Here is a 12,663-nt window from a genome sequence, read left to right as displayed (position 1 = left end):
GAGGTGCAGAAATGAGGTATCTACACTTGTTCGCCCTCGGCTCCACCGAACCTTTAGGCATTCTCCAAGGTCGCATCCCTTGTTTCGGCGTCGGTATCACCCTCATAGCCGAAATTCGATGTTGCCCCTTGTCTTCGTCGCCGTCTACCGTCTTCACTATGATAGACCTCATTAGTAGTATCGATCCGTCACTCGGTTTCAATACTACCAATGCTTTCTGAAAGAACTGCATCCCGAGTACTAACTTGAAGTCATCCAGCGGAACGGTGGTGAAGTCGAGCTCCCCTGCCCACTCACCCACTTTGACCGCGACCTTCTTAGCCACTCCTTGGACGCGTCTCAATTTCCCATTGACCGGCTTCAGGCAGCTGTTAGCATCCCGCAGAACTAGCCCCAACCGATCAGCTTCCTCTTTCGTAACAAAGTTGTGGGAGGCGCCCGAGTCGATTAAGGCTCGTACTTGCTTCCCATTCACCATCAAGTCCACGTACATGAGCCCGTTGGATTTCTTGGCGCCGGAATCTTCGTACTTCCCCATCGCGCTAATCCTTTGAAGTGAGGCCATCCGTGGTTGGTCTTCACCATCACTCGAGTCTTCATCATACTCTTGGTGATAGTCGGCCAATGCCCCATCAAGACGTTCTTGAGCCCCTTTCGGCATCTTCTTGAAAATGGCATTGAACTCCGCTTTGTTCGGACAGTCGGCCATCTTGTGAGGACCCTTGCACACAAAACACGCGAATGGTTTCTTCGTTGTGGAAGCAGTTGAGTTTCCCGCCTTCGAAGACGAGCTTGAGGGCGAGCTCGTAGTGCTCGCCGATTGGGATTGACTTCCTTGCGAGCGGAACCGACTGTTCCCAACTGAAATGGCGCTATTTTGTGGCCTTTGTCTATTGTACCCACTCTGTGACGCACCAGTATTCCCCGTTGGTGCCACAACTCTTGGTGCCTCTCGCTCTCCGTGAAAGTCGAGCAGGCGCTCCGCGGCCGATATGGCCGAAGACAGAGTTTTGGGATTCTGCCTCATGACCTCCTGTTGTGCCCACCTCTTCAACCCGTCAATGAATTCGAATGTCTTGCCCATCTCGGACATTTCGGTAATCTCGAGCATACACGCTGAGAATTCCCTCACATATTATCGGATTGATTTGGTGTGCTTGATTTCCTTCAACTTCTTCCGAGCAACAAACTCCGTGTTCTCGGGGTAGAAGTGATCCTTCAAGATCTTCTTGAAGTCGGCCCACGATGTCACCGTAATCGTGCCCGCATCGATTTCCTTGTACCTAGCCCTCCACCACATCTTGGCATCGTCGACTAGATACATGCTTGCCGTGACAACTTCCGCGTCTTCGTCGAGCCCACTTACTCGGAAGTATTGCTCCATATCGAAGATAAAGTTATCGACCGCTTTCGAATCCCTCGCCCCATCGTAGGTACGAGGTGGAGGTGCCTTCACCTTATGGCCCCCACAGATTTCCCGTCATTGGCCACCGCTTTCACGAGCGTGGCGCAAGTGTTCTCTAACATCTCGACCTTTCGGTGGAGATGATTGATCTCTTCCTCCCCATCATCGGGGATCGCATCACTGATCGCTTGGATGCGGGTGTTCATCCCGTCCACCTTCGTCTCGAGTTCACAAACCGTCTTCTGTAACTCCTCGAGGCTCGCGGCCATCTGCATAACGACGCCCTCGAGTTTGGGAAGCTTGACGTCGATTGATTCCTCTAAGGCATCCACTCGATCCTCAATTGTTTCGCCCATTTTCTCGATCTCGATAAACAAATGCGGCGTGCAGAAACCCGTCCGAAGTTCGGGCTCTGATACCAAATGTCACGGTCCGGTACTTTTGCCGGATCGTGGCGCGCACCCTTGCCCGGCTCAAGGCAAGATGCAAGCGACAAGGCTCTTCGGACTAGTCAAGGATCACTCACTAGCACGATACTCGGGTCTCGGCAACACTCGACAGGATTGCAACGAGAGCGTCAAGCACTAGTGTTTGTCAAGTACTAGGCGTTCGTAATCGGTCTCGGGTGTGTGAGTCGGGATCCTAGTGTCGATCCCACAAACACGGCTTGTTAGAAAAGTGAAGGCAAAGAGTCGTTCACAACAAAGCAACAACAAGCAACACGAAGGCACAAGGTAGGAAGCAGATTTTCATTCACTAGTACTTCCTAAAGAGGAAAATTTGATAGTTACATCCTGGTAGCAGGAAACATTGAAAGTGTAGAATAGCGATATACCTATTTATGGAAAGAAAAGCTATGCTAACTATGCTAAAATAGGAAAGTATTTACTACAAATATACAAGGGAAATGAAATTACATAAGTAAGAATAAATCTAAGGGTTCGAAGTGTGCGGATCGTCACACCTAGACACGGGAATTCTCAAAAAACGCAGCCGCGGCCCGCCTTCAACCCGTTTGTACCGTGCCCGTGCCGTCAGTACTGTTCATCCGTGTCGTGTCGTGCCCGCCTTAGCCCGGCCCGGATTGCCATCTCTAATTGTGGTTATTTGCCAATTATTAGATGACAAGTGGACTAAATTGAGCGAGGATAAAATTACCCATCGAAGGCATCCTTAACATAAAAAGATAACAATTGACTGATACATAACAAATGATATCATATTCTAACCTTTACCCGTCTGTGATTAAAGAAAATCGCTCCTATAAGTTGACTCAGTTGGTTATTTGTTGAGGCGTTTTTTTTTTTTTTTTTTTTTTTTTTTTTTTTTTTTACTTGTCGGTTGGTGGTTTGAGAGCATGCTGGACTGCTGGAGATTGGAAATAATTTCCCAGTACAATCTGAGCGAGAACAGTCTCGAGTTCAACTCGTTTACTCTGTCAAGTACTCTGCATTCTTAGCCAAATGATCGACAAATAACTCGATGATAAAATCCTTGCTTATTACGGAGTATTAGCAAGAAAAATACCCAAGTAACTAAAACATAAGTAATATTTAGCAAACTTAATAATCTTGTAATTTTTCATCACATAAAATTTCGCAGATTCATGGCACCCGGATTAACTAAACAACAGCATTCGAAAATAAATAAAGCTGATAATTAAATAAAAAGCTGAAAAATAGAATTTAATGATTTTTTTTGATTAAGCAGTGCTGATGATTCTCTCTGGTTTAATCAGTGCAACAGCGGTACATGAAGTACTTCTCCATAGCGCGGCCACACTCCGCACAAACCACCTTCTCCGGGATGCCACCTTCAATCCCGGGCAATATGAGCCGGTTGCAATGATGTGGGGTCTGGAGCTGAAGAAGGTAGTCCCTTAAAGCTGGCACAAACCCATTAACCCTTGAGTTTTCCTCCCACTCTTCGTACTTACTGAAGCACTCGAGTATGTTGTCTCCTTTGGAACGTGCCATTTCAACTGAGCCGAGCCATATGGTGGCCCACCCTTGGTCACTTCCATCATAGCTCAGTATTGTCATCACTTCTTGCATTATTCGGTCTCTTTCTACGTCCTCCCCATGTTGCATTTTTGAGTAGAGCATGCACTCCAGTCGAGTCCAGAAGTACCAGTAGGATGTTGGGTCGGTCCAATACTCGCTCAGTTGTTCCTTGTGGATGATTGATATGTTTTTCTTAATGCGTTCTCTTGCGTTGGATTTTCCAACATACACTAGCTCAATCTCGATCCCTGCATCATGGGCCATTTTTCTAGTGGTTGTCGTGAATCTCCTGATCCAGTCTATGTCCTCGCCTCCATACACGCAAATGTGTTTTCCTTGTGCTATCTGAAATAGGCAGATTACATTGGTTTCACAGGGAAAAAACAAGAAAAACGAAATAAAATAAAAATGTTTTAAATCAAAGAGAACTTGGAAGGCAATGTTGAAGAGGAATACCCAATCGAGTATATGTGGATCAATGTTATCGACCAATAGTTCAAGTCGCCAAGTTTCTTCCCTCCAGAGGGACTCCTCCTTCATAGCAGTAAACGGGAAGGCGATATTTCCCCAGATCAACATCATGTGAAGGGCGTTTGGGGAAGCCACTTTACCTTGTGGATCAAGAGCAACAAGGATCATTCGCTTCTGAAAGCGCCATACTTCTTTGATGTATCTCATGGCTGCTGGCTCAAGCAACTTGGGATGGTGCAATGTGTGCCAGGACATCATCGACTGCAGCTGCTCAAATCTCTGCTGGTGTTCATCAGTCCATGGAATCGAGTGGTCTACGATTGGGACCCACACTATTTCATACTGTAAGTCTGGCCTTACTCTTGATTCTCTGTAGATATGGTCGAGAATCATTATCTCTTCATGGGAGACTTCCAGGTCTGATATCAGTAATAAGGTTGTTTTCCTTCTGAGTGTTTCGATATGAACCTGTTCATTTCCATCACAAGAAAATTTCAAATTATTTTTGAGTCGGGAAATCAACTGTAGGGTCGTAAGGGTTCTAGAGATCTGACAAAACTAACCCAACTCAAACCGGAACTTGAACTGACCTGATATTAAACTACACATTCCTCTGTGCACAAAACAGACTAATTGAAACAACACTTACTTCAAAGAGCAAATTGACCTGAAACAGTGACAGAAGATGACCCGACCAGAATCCGGGTGATCTAATAGTAGCATACCCAAACACACTCAACCCCTACTCGATCCTAATGACACGTTTTCTAGGCTTAGTTAATACTTCAAGGTATATAAGGTATAAGTCTTAACCCTTGTTTTAGTAGAGCCTTGGTGAAGGGGCTGTATGTCATCCTTCAGGTATATCAGATGCTTGAGAATCCTGATGTTGTCATGCTGTGGCAGGTCGAATAGACGGATAAGATTTTCGTAAGCCTCTGCATGCTTCTTTTCATCTGCAATATAAGTACTCTCACATTTATCGTTACAATTAGTCCTGTTTTCCGGTCATTCTAGACAAGTAGTAGTAATTACAAGGCCTGACCTATATGCTGATAGCAAAGGGCTAGCTGTTGCAACAGATGATCATGAATGTTCCTCTCCTTATGAGCCAAACTTGACAGCTCCCATGCTTCGGTTGTAGATGAAACGTACCTATACAAGTTTCAGAAAATCGGCTTTAGTTAAAATGAATAACAGCTAGCAGCGGGAAAAGTAGTAGGGCTGATCCTGAATAATATCATCATCGTTATCTCAGTGTCTCAAACACGGAAGTTAATCGTAGAGAAGTGTAAACATACTCAAAACTCATGCCTATAAGGCTAGCAATCTGAGTAGCACATGCCACAACACTGCGGATAGTCCAGTAAGCAGCAGTCGGAATGTGGGTAATAGCGATGGACAAAGGCGGCAGGTCAGTTGAGATGTACTGGCGAGGAAGAAGACTGAACTCAAGGATGCGCTTGGTGACATCCAACATGGCATTGATGAGGCTGGTAAGAGCGTCAAAACGGGATTTGAGCGCATTGGAATGCTCTCCTAGGTCCGGTAGCTGCTTGAGGAGAGCCACGGACTTGGCAAGTGGGTTGGTAGCAAAGAGGTGGACAACAAGCCAGAACTCTCCATAGGTTATTGCTAGTGCTGCGAGCGATATGACAACCTTTGCATCCCATGAGTAGTTGGATGTCATGTGTAGGAGTGACATGGTTGTACCGTGCGCGTCTCCTCCCCCTGAGCACTTGCATGTTATCTGCCACAAATTACCAACATTATTATCCCAGTACCTTAAAAGGCAAGACAACAGAAGCAAGACAATGTAATGTTACCTCGCATGAAACTTTTTGTATGATGAAAGACAATACTTCAAGCATTCCATGTCCCTCTGAAACTGCTTCACTAAGCTTGTCATCCATGACATCAGCTTCATGATGTGCTTGTGCCCCCTGCATTTTCTAGTTTTAATAATTCTCCAAGCATTATATATGCCAAAACAATAGGTTGAATCACGGGTATGTAATTAAGACCGTCCTACTGTAGGATCGTCTTATACATGACTTAAACACGATTAAACACTAAACATTAATAGAGTACATACCATGGGATGGGCAGCATCATGAGTCCTGGGAACAGAACGTCGAAAGACATCCTCAACAATGTCAAGGATAGGCCTGACATCAACATCGCGACCATCAGGAGCATGACTCCCTTGAATCTGCTTCAGCATTGTGCTGTCATCAGAGGATGAAAACATCCGACGATCGCCCTTGATCATCTGCCTTGATGGACTTGTCATTTTCCTTAAGCTTAACAAAGAAGACACTCACTTAGTAGTTTTGGTTCACTGTTAAGTATGCTTGTCTTCCTATACACCCTATGATCTTAACATTATATAGTGATGAAAATGTGAATTAAAGTCTTACGTCTTTGAATCAAGTACCTTACTTGCAACCAAACTAAAGCCATGCATACCTAAGATTCTATGCTAACCATTAGTGGTCCCTTTTGTTGTCTTTCCAGCAAAACTACATCTTCTAAACTCTGTAAATTATACGTCCTAATGATATTAGGGACCGTAGTTTTATACGGGCAATACTCGTACTGAATCGTCACCGCTGTTACCCCTACCTTGCACACAGTTTGTTAGTAATCGAGTTTCCCATACATACTGAATCGAAATTAATGTCGTCCTTAATTTTCACGCACTTTATTTTAGGCTAGAAACATGAGTTATAGAATAATCGAGTTTGACGTTTAAACATACGTACACAAACCTAATACGACCCAATTAGTGCAGTTTTAATGTGTTAATCACCACAATTCCATTTTTACATAATTTCCCATTAAAATTTTATTCAAATTACTCTCGGACAAATAAAGGAACTTTATTTTTTTTAAAATTTTAAAGGGGCAAGTACATATTTACATTTGACAAGTGGATAGTTGCCACTTGCTAGTTGCAACTTTATAAGATGGAGTGAGAAGTGGTTTTGTCTAGGATGCCCTTCTTCTTCTACAACTTCAACATAATCCTACTGTACGTACACTGATACTCTATTACTAGCTTGTTAAGCAACCCCAGTTTATTGGACAATCTTATCTCGCAAAGCAAAAGCAGAAAAGTAGAAGTCTGTGTGCATCATGCATGTCACTGTAGTCTTGTAGAAAAAACAGTAAAATTGAGTAATTAACAGCACACGTTTATCTCATGTCATTAAATTAACAAAACACATGGAATAAAGTCATTTAATTATTACTTCAAAGTTGTACAACATATGATTTATATTTTGACATCCCTTCCACTCGGTGGAGTGAGAACATCGTCGATTTGTGGGCAGGAGGAGTTCCATAGTAACAAGAGGTAGCACTGCTACCACAAATTCTAATTAAAAAAAAAAAAAAAAACTCATAGTTAAAATTGTCGATTTTTGCTAACTCGAAAATATCTGAAAATGAGATTTTAGCAAAACTATTAATTAAACAACAAGAAGAAAATTTGCTAACCCACCTTTTCATATCTGGCTTACGCCAATTATAGGTATGGAATGTGTTCATTTTGGCACGTTTATCTAACTAAAATACTTGGGTATTGTTAAGGTCAGCTAGCTTAATTTGGTAAATATTGAGAAATTGTATTAACGGCCCGTAAACTTGTCAGTACTAAATTCGTTTTTTAGTATTTTTCACTCGACCGGGTATCATTTCTTTTTATGTTTTCCTCCCTAAAAAAGATGATACAGAAAAATTGAGCCTATTCTTTCCCAAAATGGAAATAGTTTTAAGATGTATGAGAGGTATTGTAGGGCAATTTATCCTCAAACAATCAAATTAAAGAAAATTAATCCTCATTTTAAATAGGAAGATAGGAGAGTCACTCAGTAACAATTACTTCAACCTTTTTGCTCATGGTTGCCCTCATCGTACGCCTTGTCAGTTGTCACAACATCACAAGATTCAGTGATTCACAACCACTTATGGCAAACAAGTCAACCGAGACGAATTTGGTTCAGGTCAATTTCCAGTTATACAACAATTTGGATCGGGTTACTTCGGTTTCAGGTCAATTATTATCATGATATTTACGAATAATGATCAATGTGTAACAAATCTAACAATAAACATTCGGCTCACGTCATATTTAGTATGGTCAATTTGGATTACGGGTCAAGCTCAGGTTCTCAATTCGGGAGTCAAGTCAAGTACGGGTCAGGTTATTCAGCCGGGTCAATTTTGTCAAGTCTATTATAGATTAAACATTTTAGTGAAAAAAAAAATCATTGGCTAAATGATCGAGAAAAGTGGGAGAACTGCGACCCGTAATTATTTTGTAAAATCATTGTACAATGTATACAATGTACGACAAGGATCCTTTGAATGTTAAATAACTCATTATTGATAGAAATAATTTGGTCTAAATCTATAATTTGTGTATAAAGATTAAAGAAATCTCGAAAATAAGAATTATACTCCGTATTAATTTAGAGGCGGCCTTTATCACCTGGTTTTCGAAAGAACATAAATCAGGGAAAACTCGAAAAAAGATTTAAGCTGAGCTTACATACATATATCAATAACTTGTGTTCCCTCAAAAAAAAAAAGCAATAACTTGTGCCTTTGTGTGATAATTTACTGCAATCAGTGTCGGAACCAACCAATATCACAACACGTTCTAGAGCTGCTGGGTCCAAAAATATTAGCCGTGAGCAAAAACAAAAAAGGAAAAAAAAAGGAACTAATACTATCAACCAGCAGACTCGTGCTTTCCCAGTAGATCAGAAGTTACGCCGTGGTCTCTCTTCAGCTACATTTACCCTGATGGCCCTTCCATTCATAGTCTGCACAACAAAAGCGTATTTTAATACAACACGCCTCCAAACACATACAGAGAAGTAAGTAGTACATAGGATTGTTAGTACAACGAGGGTGGGAGTAGCCGGGTAGCAAGTCAGATAACAAGAGTGCTGGAGCAGATAAAGACGAAATAATATTGATGTACCTGTCCATCAAGAGCAGCGATTGCATCATTCATCTCCGACTCTGAGGCCATGGTAACAAAAGCAAAGCCACGTGAACGGCCAGTCTCTCGGTCAGAAACAACACGAGCGGTTAGAACTTTCCCATGTTCACTAAAAAGCTGCTCAAGGCGATCATTATCCACATCCCATGGAAGGTTACCAACGTAAATTCTGAAAGAAGGCGCAAATTCCCGAGGAGTTCTTTCAGGGCGTGATCCCCTTGGCGCGGCCTTGTTTACAGTTAAGAGCCTTCCATTTACATCCTGTTTCGAAGACAAAATCCAAACAGACTCGTCAGCTAGTTTACAAATTTTGCTAAATTCTCACAATCACAGACATCTCTCACCCAATCAAGTCCTCATAGGCCAGTTTCACCAGGTGATATCAAATATTCAACGAGTTGACACGATAAAAAAAAAATACACATTCCCTACCAAATCACTGCCCCCATTTTGACTTAGGTGGTGTACCGATATATCAGAGTCGACATCTTTTGACCGGCAGTCAAACAAGGAGAAAATAAATTGGATGGAGGAAGCAACGCAAAATCACAGACGGCTTTTTTTCCCTCTTTTACAGTCAAGTGGCAAATCACAGTCCTTATGCTCCTCAAATCCAATGTACAATAATATAGTGTTAGCACCAATGATGTTATTGCCCTTCAACGTGATGGGTGCTTTGCTATAATTGCTAGTAGTCATGCTGTTTGACAAACAGTTACAATATGTAGGGCAAAAGAGAGATGCACAAACTCTGACACTTCCTCCCAATTAACACCTAAAATTTTCTAAGCCGAAACCTATAAGTCTATAACACCTGTTGTGTCCAACTGTCCATCATTTAGTAGCAGTTCTACCACTAAAATATGGAAGTCAGTTGAAGCTACATGAAAGGTGAGTTCTAAACTTCTAATGTTCGCATATGCAACACATCAAGTGTGGCTTGTGCAGCCACGTGAACATAAAGTACACACAAATAACTTGTCTCTCACAAGCTGCAGCTTGGTTACCTCACAAAGACAACAAAGGCCTCAAAATTTGATTCCTTTTAGCCGGTGAGTAAGCTAGACTAACCACATAGACAAAAAAAAAAAACTTAAAACGAACGAAACTATACAATATAACACGCACAACACCAAATTGAATTCTTCTAGAGCTAAGATAGTTCATCTCAGTAATGGCAGACATCTCAATAAATCACAAGCAATTGGTGATATGAGGAGTAGCCCACTAGCTTATAAACTAGTCTCCCCACTCTAAATCTACCGATGTAGAACAATGTTGAATGCCCCCAACACACACATGGGAAGAGACCTTGACAAGATGTCATTCCAGCATATCCTACAATAACCAGTTCTCCCAGGTTAAAACCATAGTCATCATCGTTTATTATAGTAACCCTCTCCTTTCAGCTTATTAGAGCATCAACCGCAATTCTATACATCCATACACATCATTAATCTGAGACACTAAACCTTAACAAAGTAGGAATTAACAAAATTAAGCACCAAACTGTAATTCTGTAAATAGAGTGGACTTACATAACTATTGAACATTTCAACCGCCTTGTCAGCTTCCTCAACAGTACTCATCGTCACAAATCCAAACCCTCTACTCCTGTCAGTCTCCCTATTGTAAATAACCTATAAGAAAACCCAGATTATTTATTAACATCAGTGACAAAGAAAACACACAAAGATTACAATTTCATCAGTATATATCAGGAAAGACTACAATTCACCCAATAAAACCCGAAAGATTACAACTTTATCAACATATACATACCATGAAAGACTACAAAGTTTCACCAATAAAAACCCAGAAAGATTACAACTTTATTCGCATATACTGTAAAAAACTACAATTCACCCAAAAAAACAAGAAACATTACGACTTTGTCAACATATACCATGAAAGACTACAATTTTTCCAATAATAAACCAGAAAGATTACAAATTTGCCGGTAATTTATCAATCTGAACCAAGAAAGGTTACAACTTTAAACCCGAAAGTAACCAAATACGAAGTACAATTCAATAAACATAACCAAGTAACTATACAATCCAACAACAACAACAACATTACCCTAGTGCCTGAAAGCTCCAGAGTATTACAGGGTAAAGGGGTCGGATATATGCAGCCTTACCCTTGCGTTATCAACAGAAACAGGTCATTTACAAATAACCAAGATGAAAATTGCGTCGAGAACTGCAAGAATTACTTCACAATAAAAAGAAGCGCAACAAAACCCGTAATTATAACAATTCAATGAACAAAACCTATTAATATGAATGAATGAATGAATGAAGATTGATATACCTCAGCAATCTCAACAACACCAGCAGCATCAAACATACCAGCCAATTTCTCGCTATCAACATCATAAGGCAAATTACCCACAAACAACTTAGCCTCCTCAGGTGGCTCAGGGAACCCCTCATCTCCCCCTCCTAATCCTTCACCTTCGCTTTCGCCTTCGGCTTCGGCTTCGGCTTCGGCTCCAAAACCAGAGGCTTGAGGCTCAGAGACATCCTCAGAATTCCAACCAACAGCAGGCTCTTCATCAAGAACAGCAGCATTGGGAGAACTGTCTTGGTCCCATTCAGAGGTTTGTGCAACTTGTGTGATGAAAGGGGAAGTGAAAAAGGTTGATTTTTGGAGGGAAAGTGAGAATTTTTTGGTGGGTTTTCTGAAAAAGAGGGATTTAGGGTTGAAAATGGAAGTTGTTTTTGTTGTTGTTGTTGTAATGGAGATTGAAAGGGTTTTGAGAAATGGGGATGTTGATGTTGTTGTCGCCATTTTTGAGGGAGAAATGGAGAGGAAGGGGATAAGGAGAGAGTAGAGAGGGTGAGGAATGAGGAGTGTGGTGTTGTTGAGGAGATGAGGTTTTGTGTGTTGTGGGAGTTTAAAGCCTTGGTTTACAGAGCAAATAAGGTTAAATTACAACTAGAACGGGTTAACCGAGTCGGGTTTGGGTCGGGTTATTTTTTGGATTCGCAGTAATTCAGTTCAAATGGGTTATTTCGATAAAGAATCCATCAGGATTCTAACTCCATTCTAAAATACCCCAGTAAGTGGATTATACATCCGATGTATTACCACCAATTGCTTAGTTTTTGAGCATTACAATAAAAATTTTGAGTTTTATTTTAAAGTTTCTGAGTTTTACTATAAAGTTTCTGAGTTCATTCAATTAGACATAAGCTCAAAAAATTACAATATAACTCAAAAACATAACATATAAGTTCAGTTAAATTTGAGTTTGACGGAAAAAAATTAAAATGTAACTTATAAACTTTAAAAAGCTCAGGAAAAATATACATAAGCTCAAAAACTAATGAGGTCTGAGGTAATACATCCGATGTATGTTCCTATTTCTCAAAATACCCCAACCAAACACTAGAAACACTAGAATCCATTTCATTCAATTCCATTCAGATCGAGTCATATTGGTTCGGGTAAATTCCGGTTACAGGTGATGCTCGGGTCCTTAATTTGGGTGTCGGAGTGGGTTATTCAGGTAAGGTTATTTAGGTTGGGTCACTTTTGTCAGGTGTACCACCAAGTCACCAACTGGTACAGATTACATTTAACTCAAATTCAAAAAAAGAAACTCGTGTTGACCTGAGAAAGCTGACAAGACACGAAAGACTCAACTAGTATTAGCAAGACCAGGCCAACCCGGACTGATATTTGACCTAAAAAAACGAGAATGATCCTACCCGAAAGGACCCATTATGACCTGAAACGACTGAATTGAAACAAACTCCTTT

At 41.1% G+C, this 12,663-nt stretch overlaps 2 protein-coding genes across 2 annotated transcripts; both read right to left on the bottom strand.

Moving 5' to 3' along the window:
- Window positions 1–2,957: 2,957 nt before the first annotated feature.
- LOC141612773 (protein SIEVE ELEMENT OCCLUSION B-like) lies at window positions 2,958–6,297 on the bottom strand. The gene is made up of 7 exons (XM_074431531.1): window positions 5,975–6,297; window positions 5,706–5,822; window positions 5,181–5,629; window positions 4,925–5,034; window positions 4,693–4,835; window positions 3,865–4,347; window positions 2,958–3,753 (listed from the first exon to the last, which is right to left on the bottom strand). The coding sequence occupies exons 1-7, from the start codon at window positions 6,170–6,172 to the stop codon at window positions 3,136–3,138; spliced, it is 2,118 nt and encodes a 705-aa protein (XP_074287632.1). The 5' UTR covers window positions 6,173–6,297; the 3' UTR covers window positions 2,958–3,135.
- Window positions 6,298–8,415: 2,118 nt separating this feature from the next.
- LOC141612761 (28 kDa ribonucleoprotein, chloroplastic-like) lies at window positions 8,416–11,821 on the bottom strand. The gene is made up of 4 exons (XM_074431526.1): window positions 11,210–11,821; window positions 10,432–10,533; window positions 8,873–9,154; window positions 8,416–8,711 (listed from the first exon to the last, which is right to left on the bottom strand). The coding sequence occupies exons 1-4, from the start codon at window positions 11,687–11,689 to the stop codon at window positions 8,649–8,651; spliced, it is 927 nt and encodes a 308-aa protein (XP_074287627.1). The 5' UTR covers window positions 11,690–11,821; the 3' UTR covers window positions 8,416–8,648.
- Window positions 11,822–12,663: the final 842 nt, after the last annotated feature.

The sequence above is a fragment of the Silene latifolia genome, chromosome 1 (assembly GCF_048544455.1).
Source record: "Silene latifolia isolate original U9 population chromosome 1, ASM4854445v1, whole genome shotgun sequence".
NCBI classification, from domain to species: domain Eukaryota; kingdom Viridiplantae; phylum Streptophyta; class Magnoliopsida; order Caryophyllales; family Caryophyllaceae; genus Silene; species Silene latifolia.
This window is presented reverse-complemented; position numbering and strand designations above follow the sequence as displayed.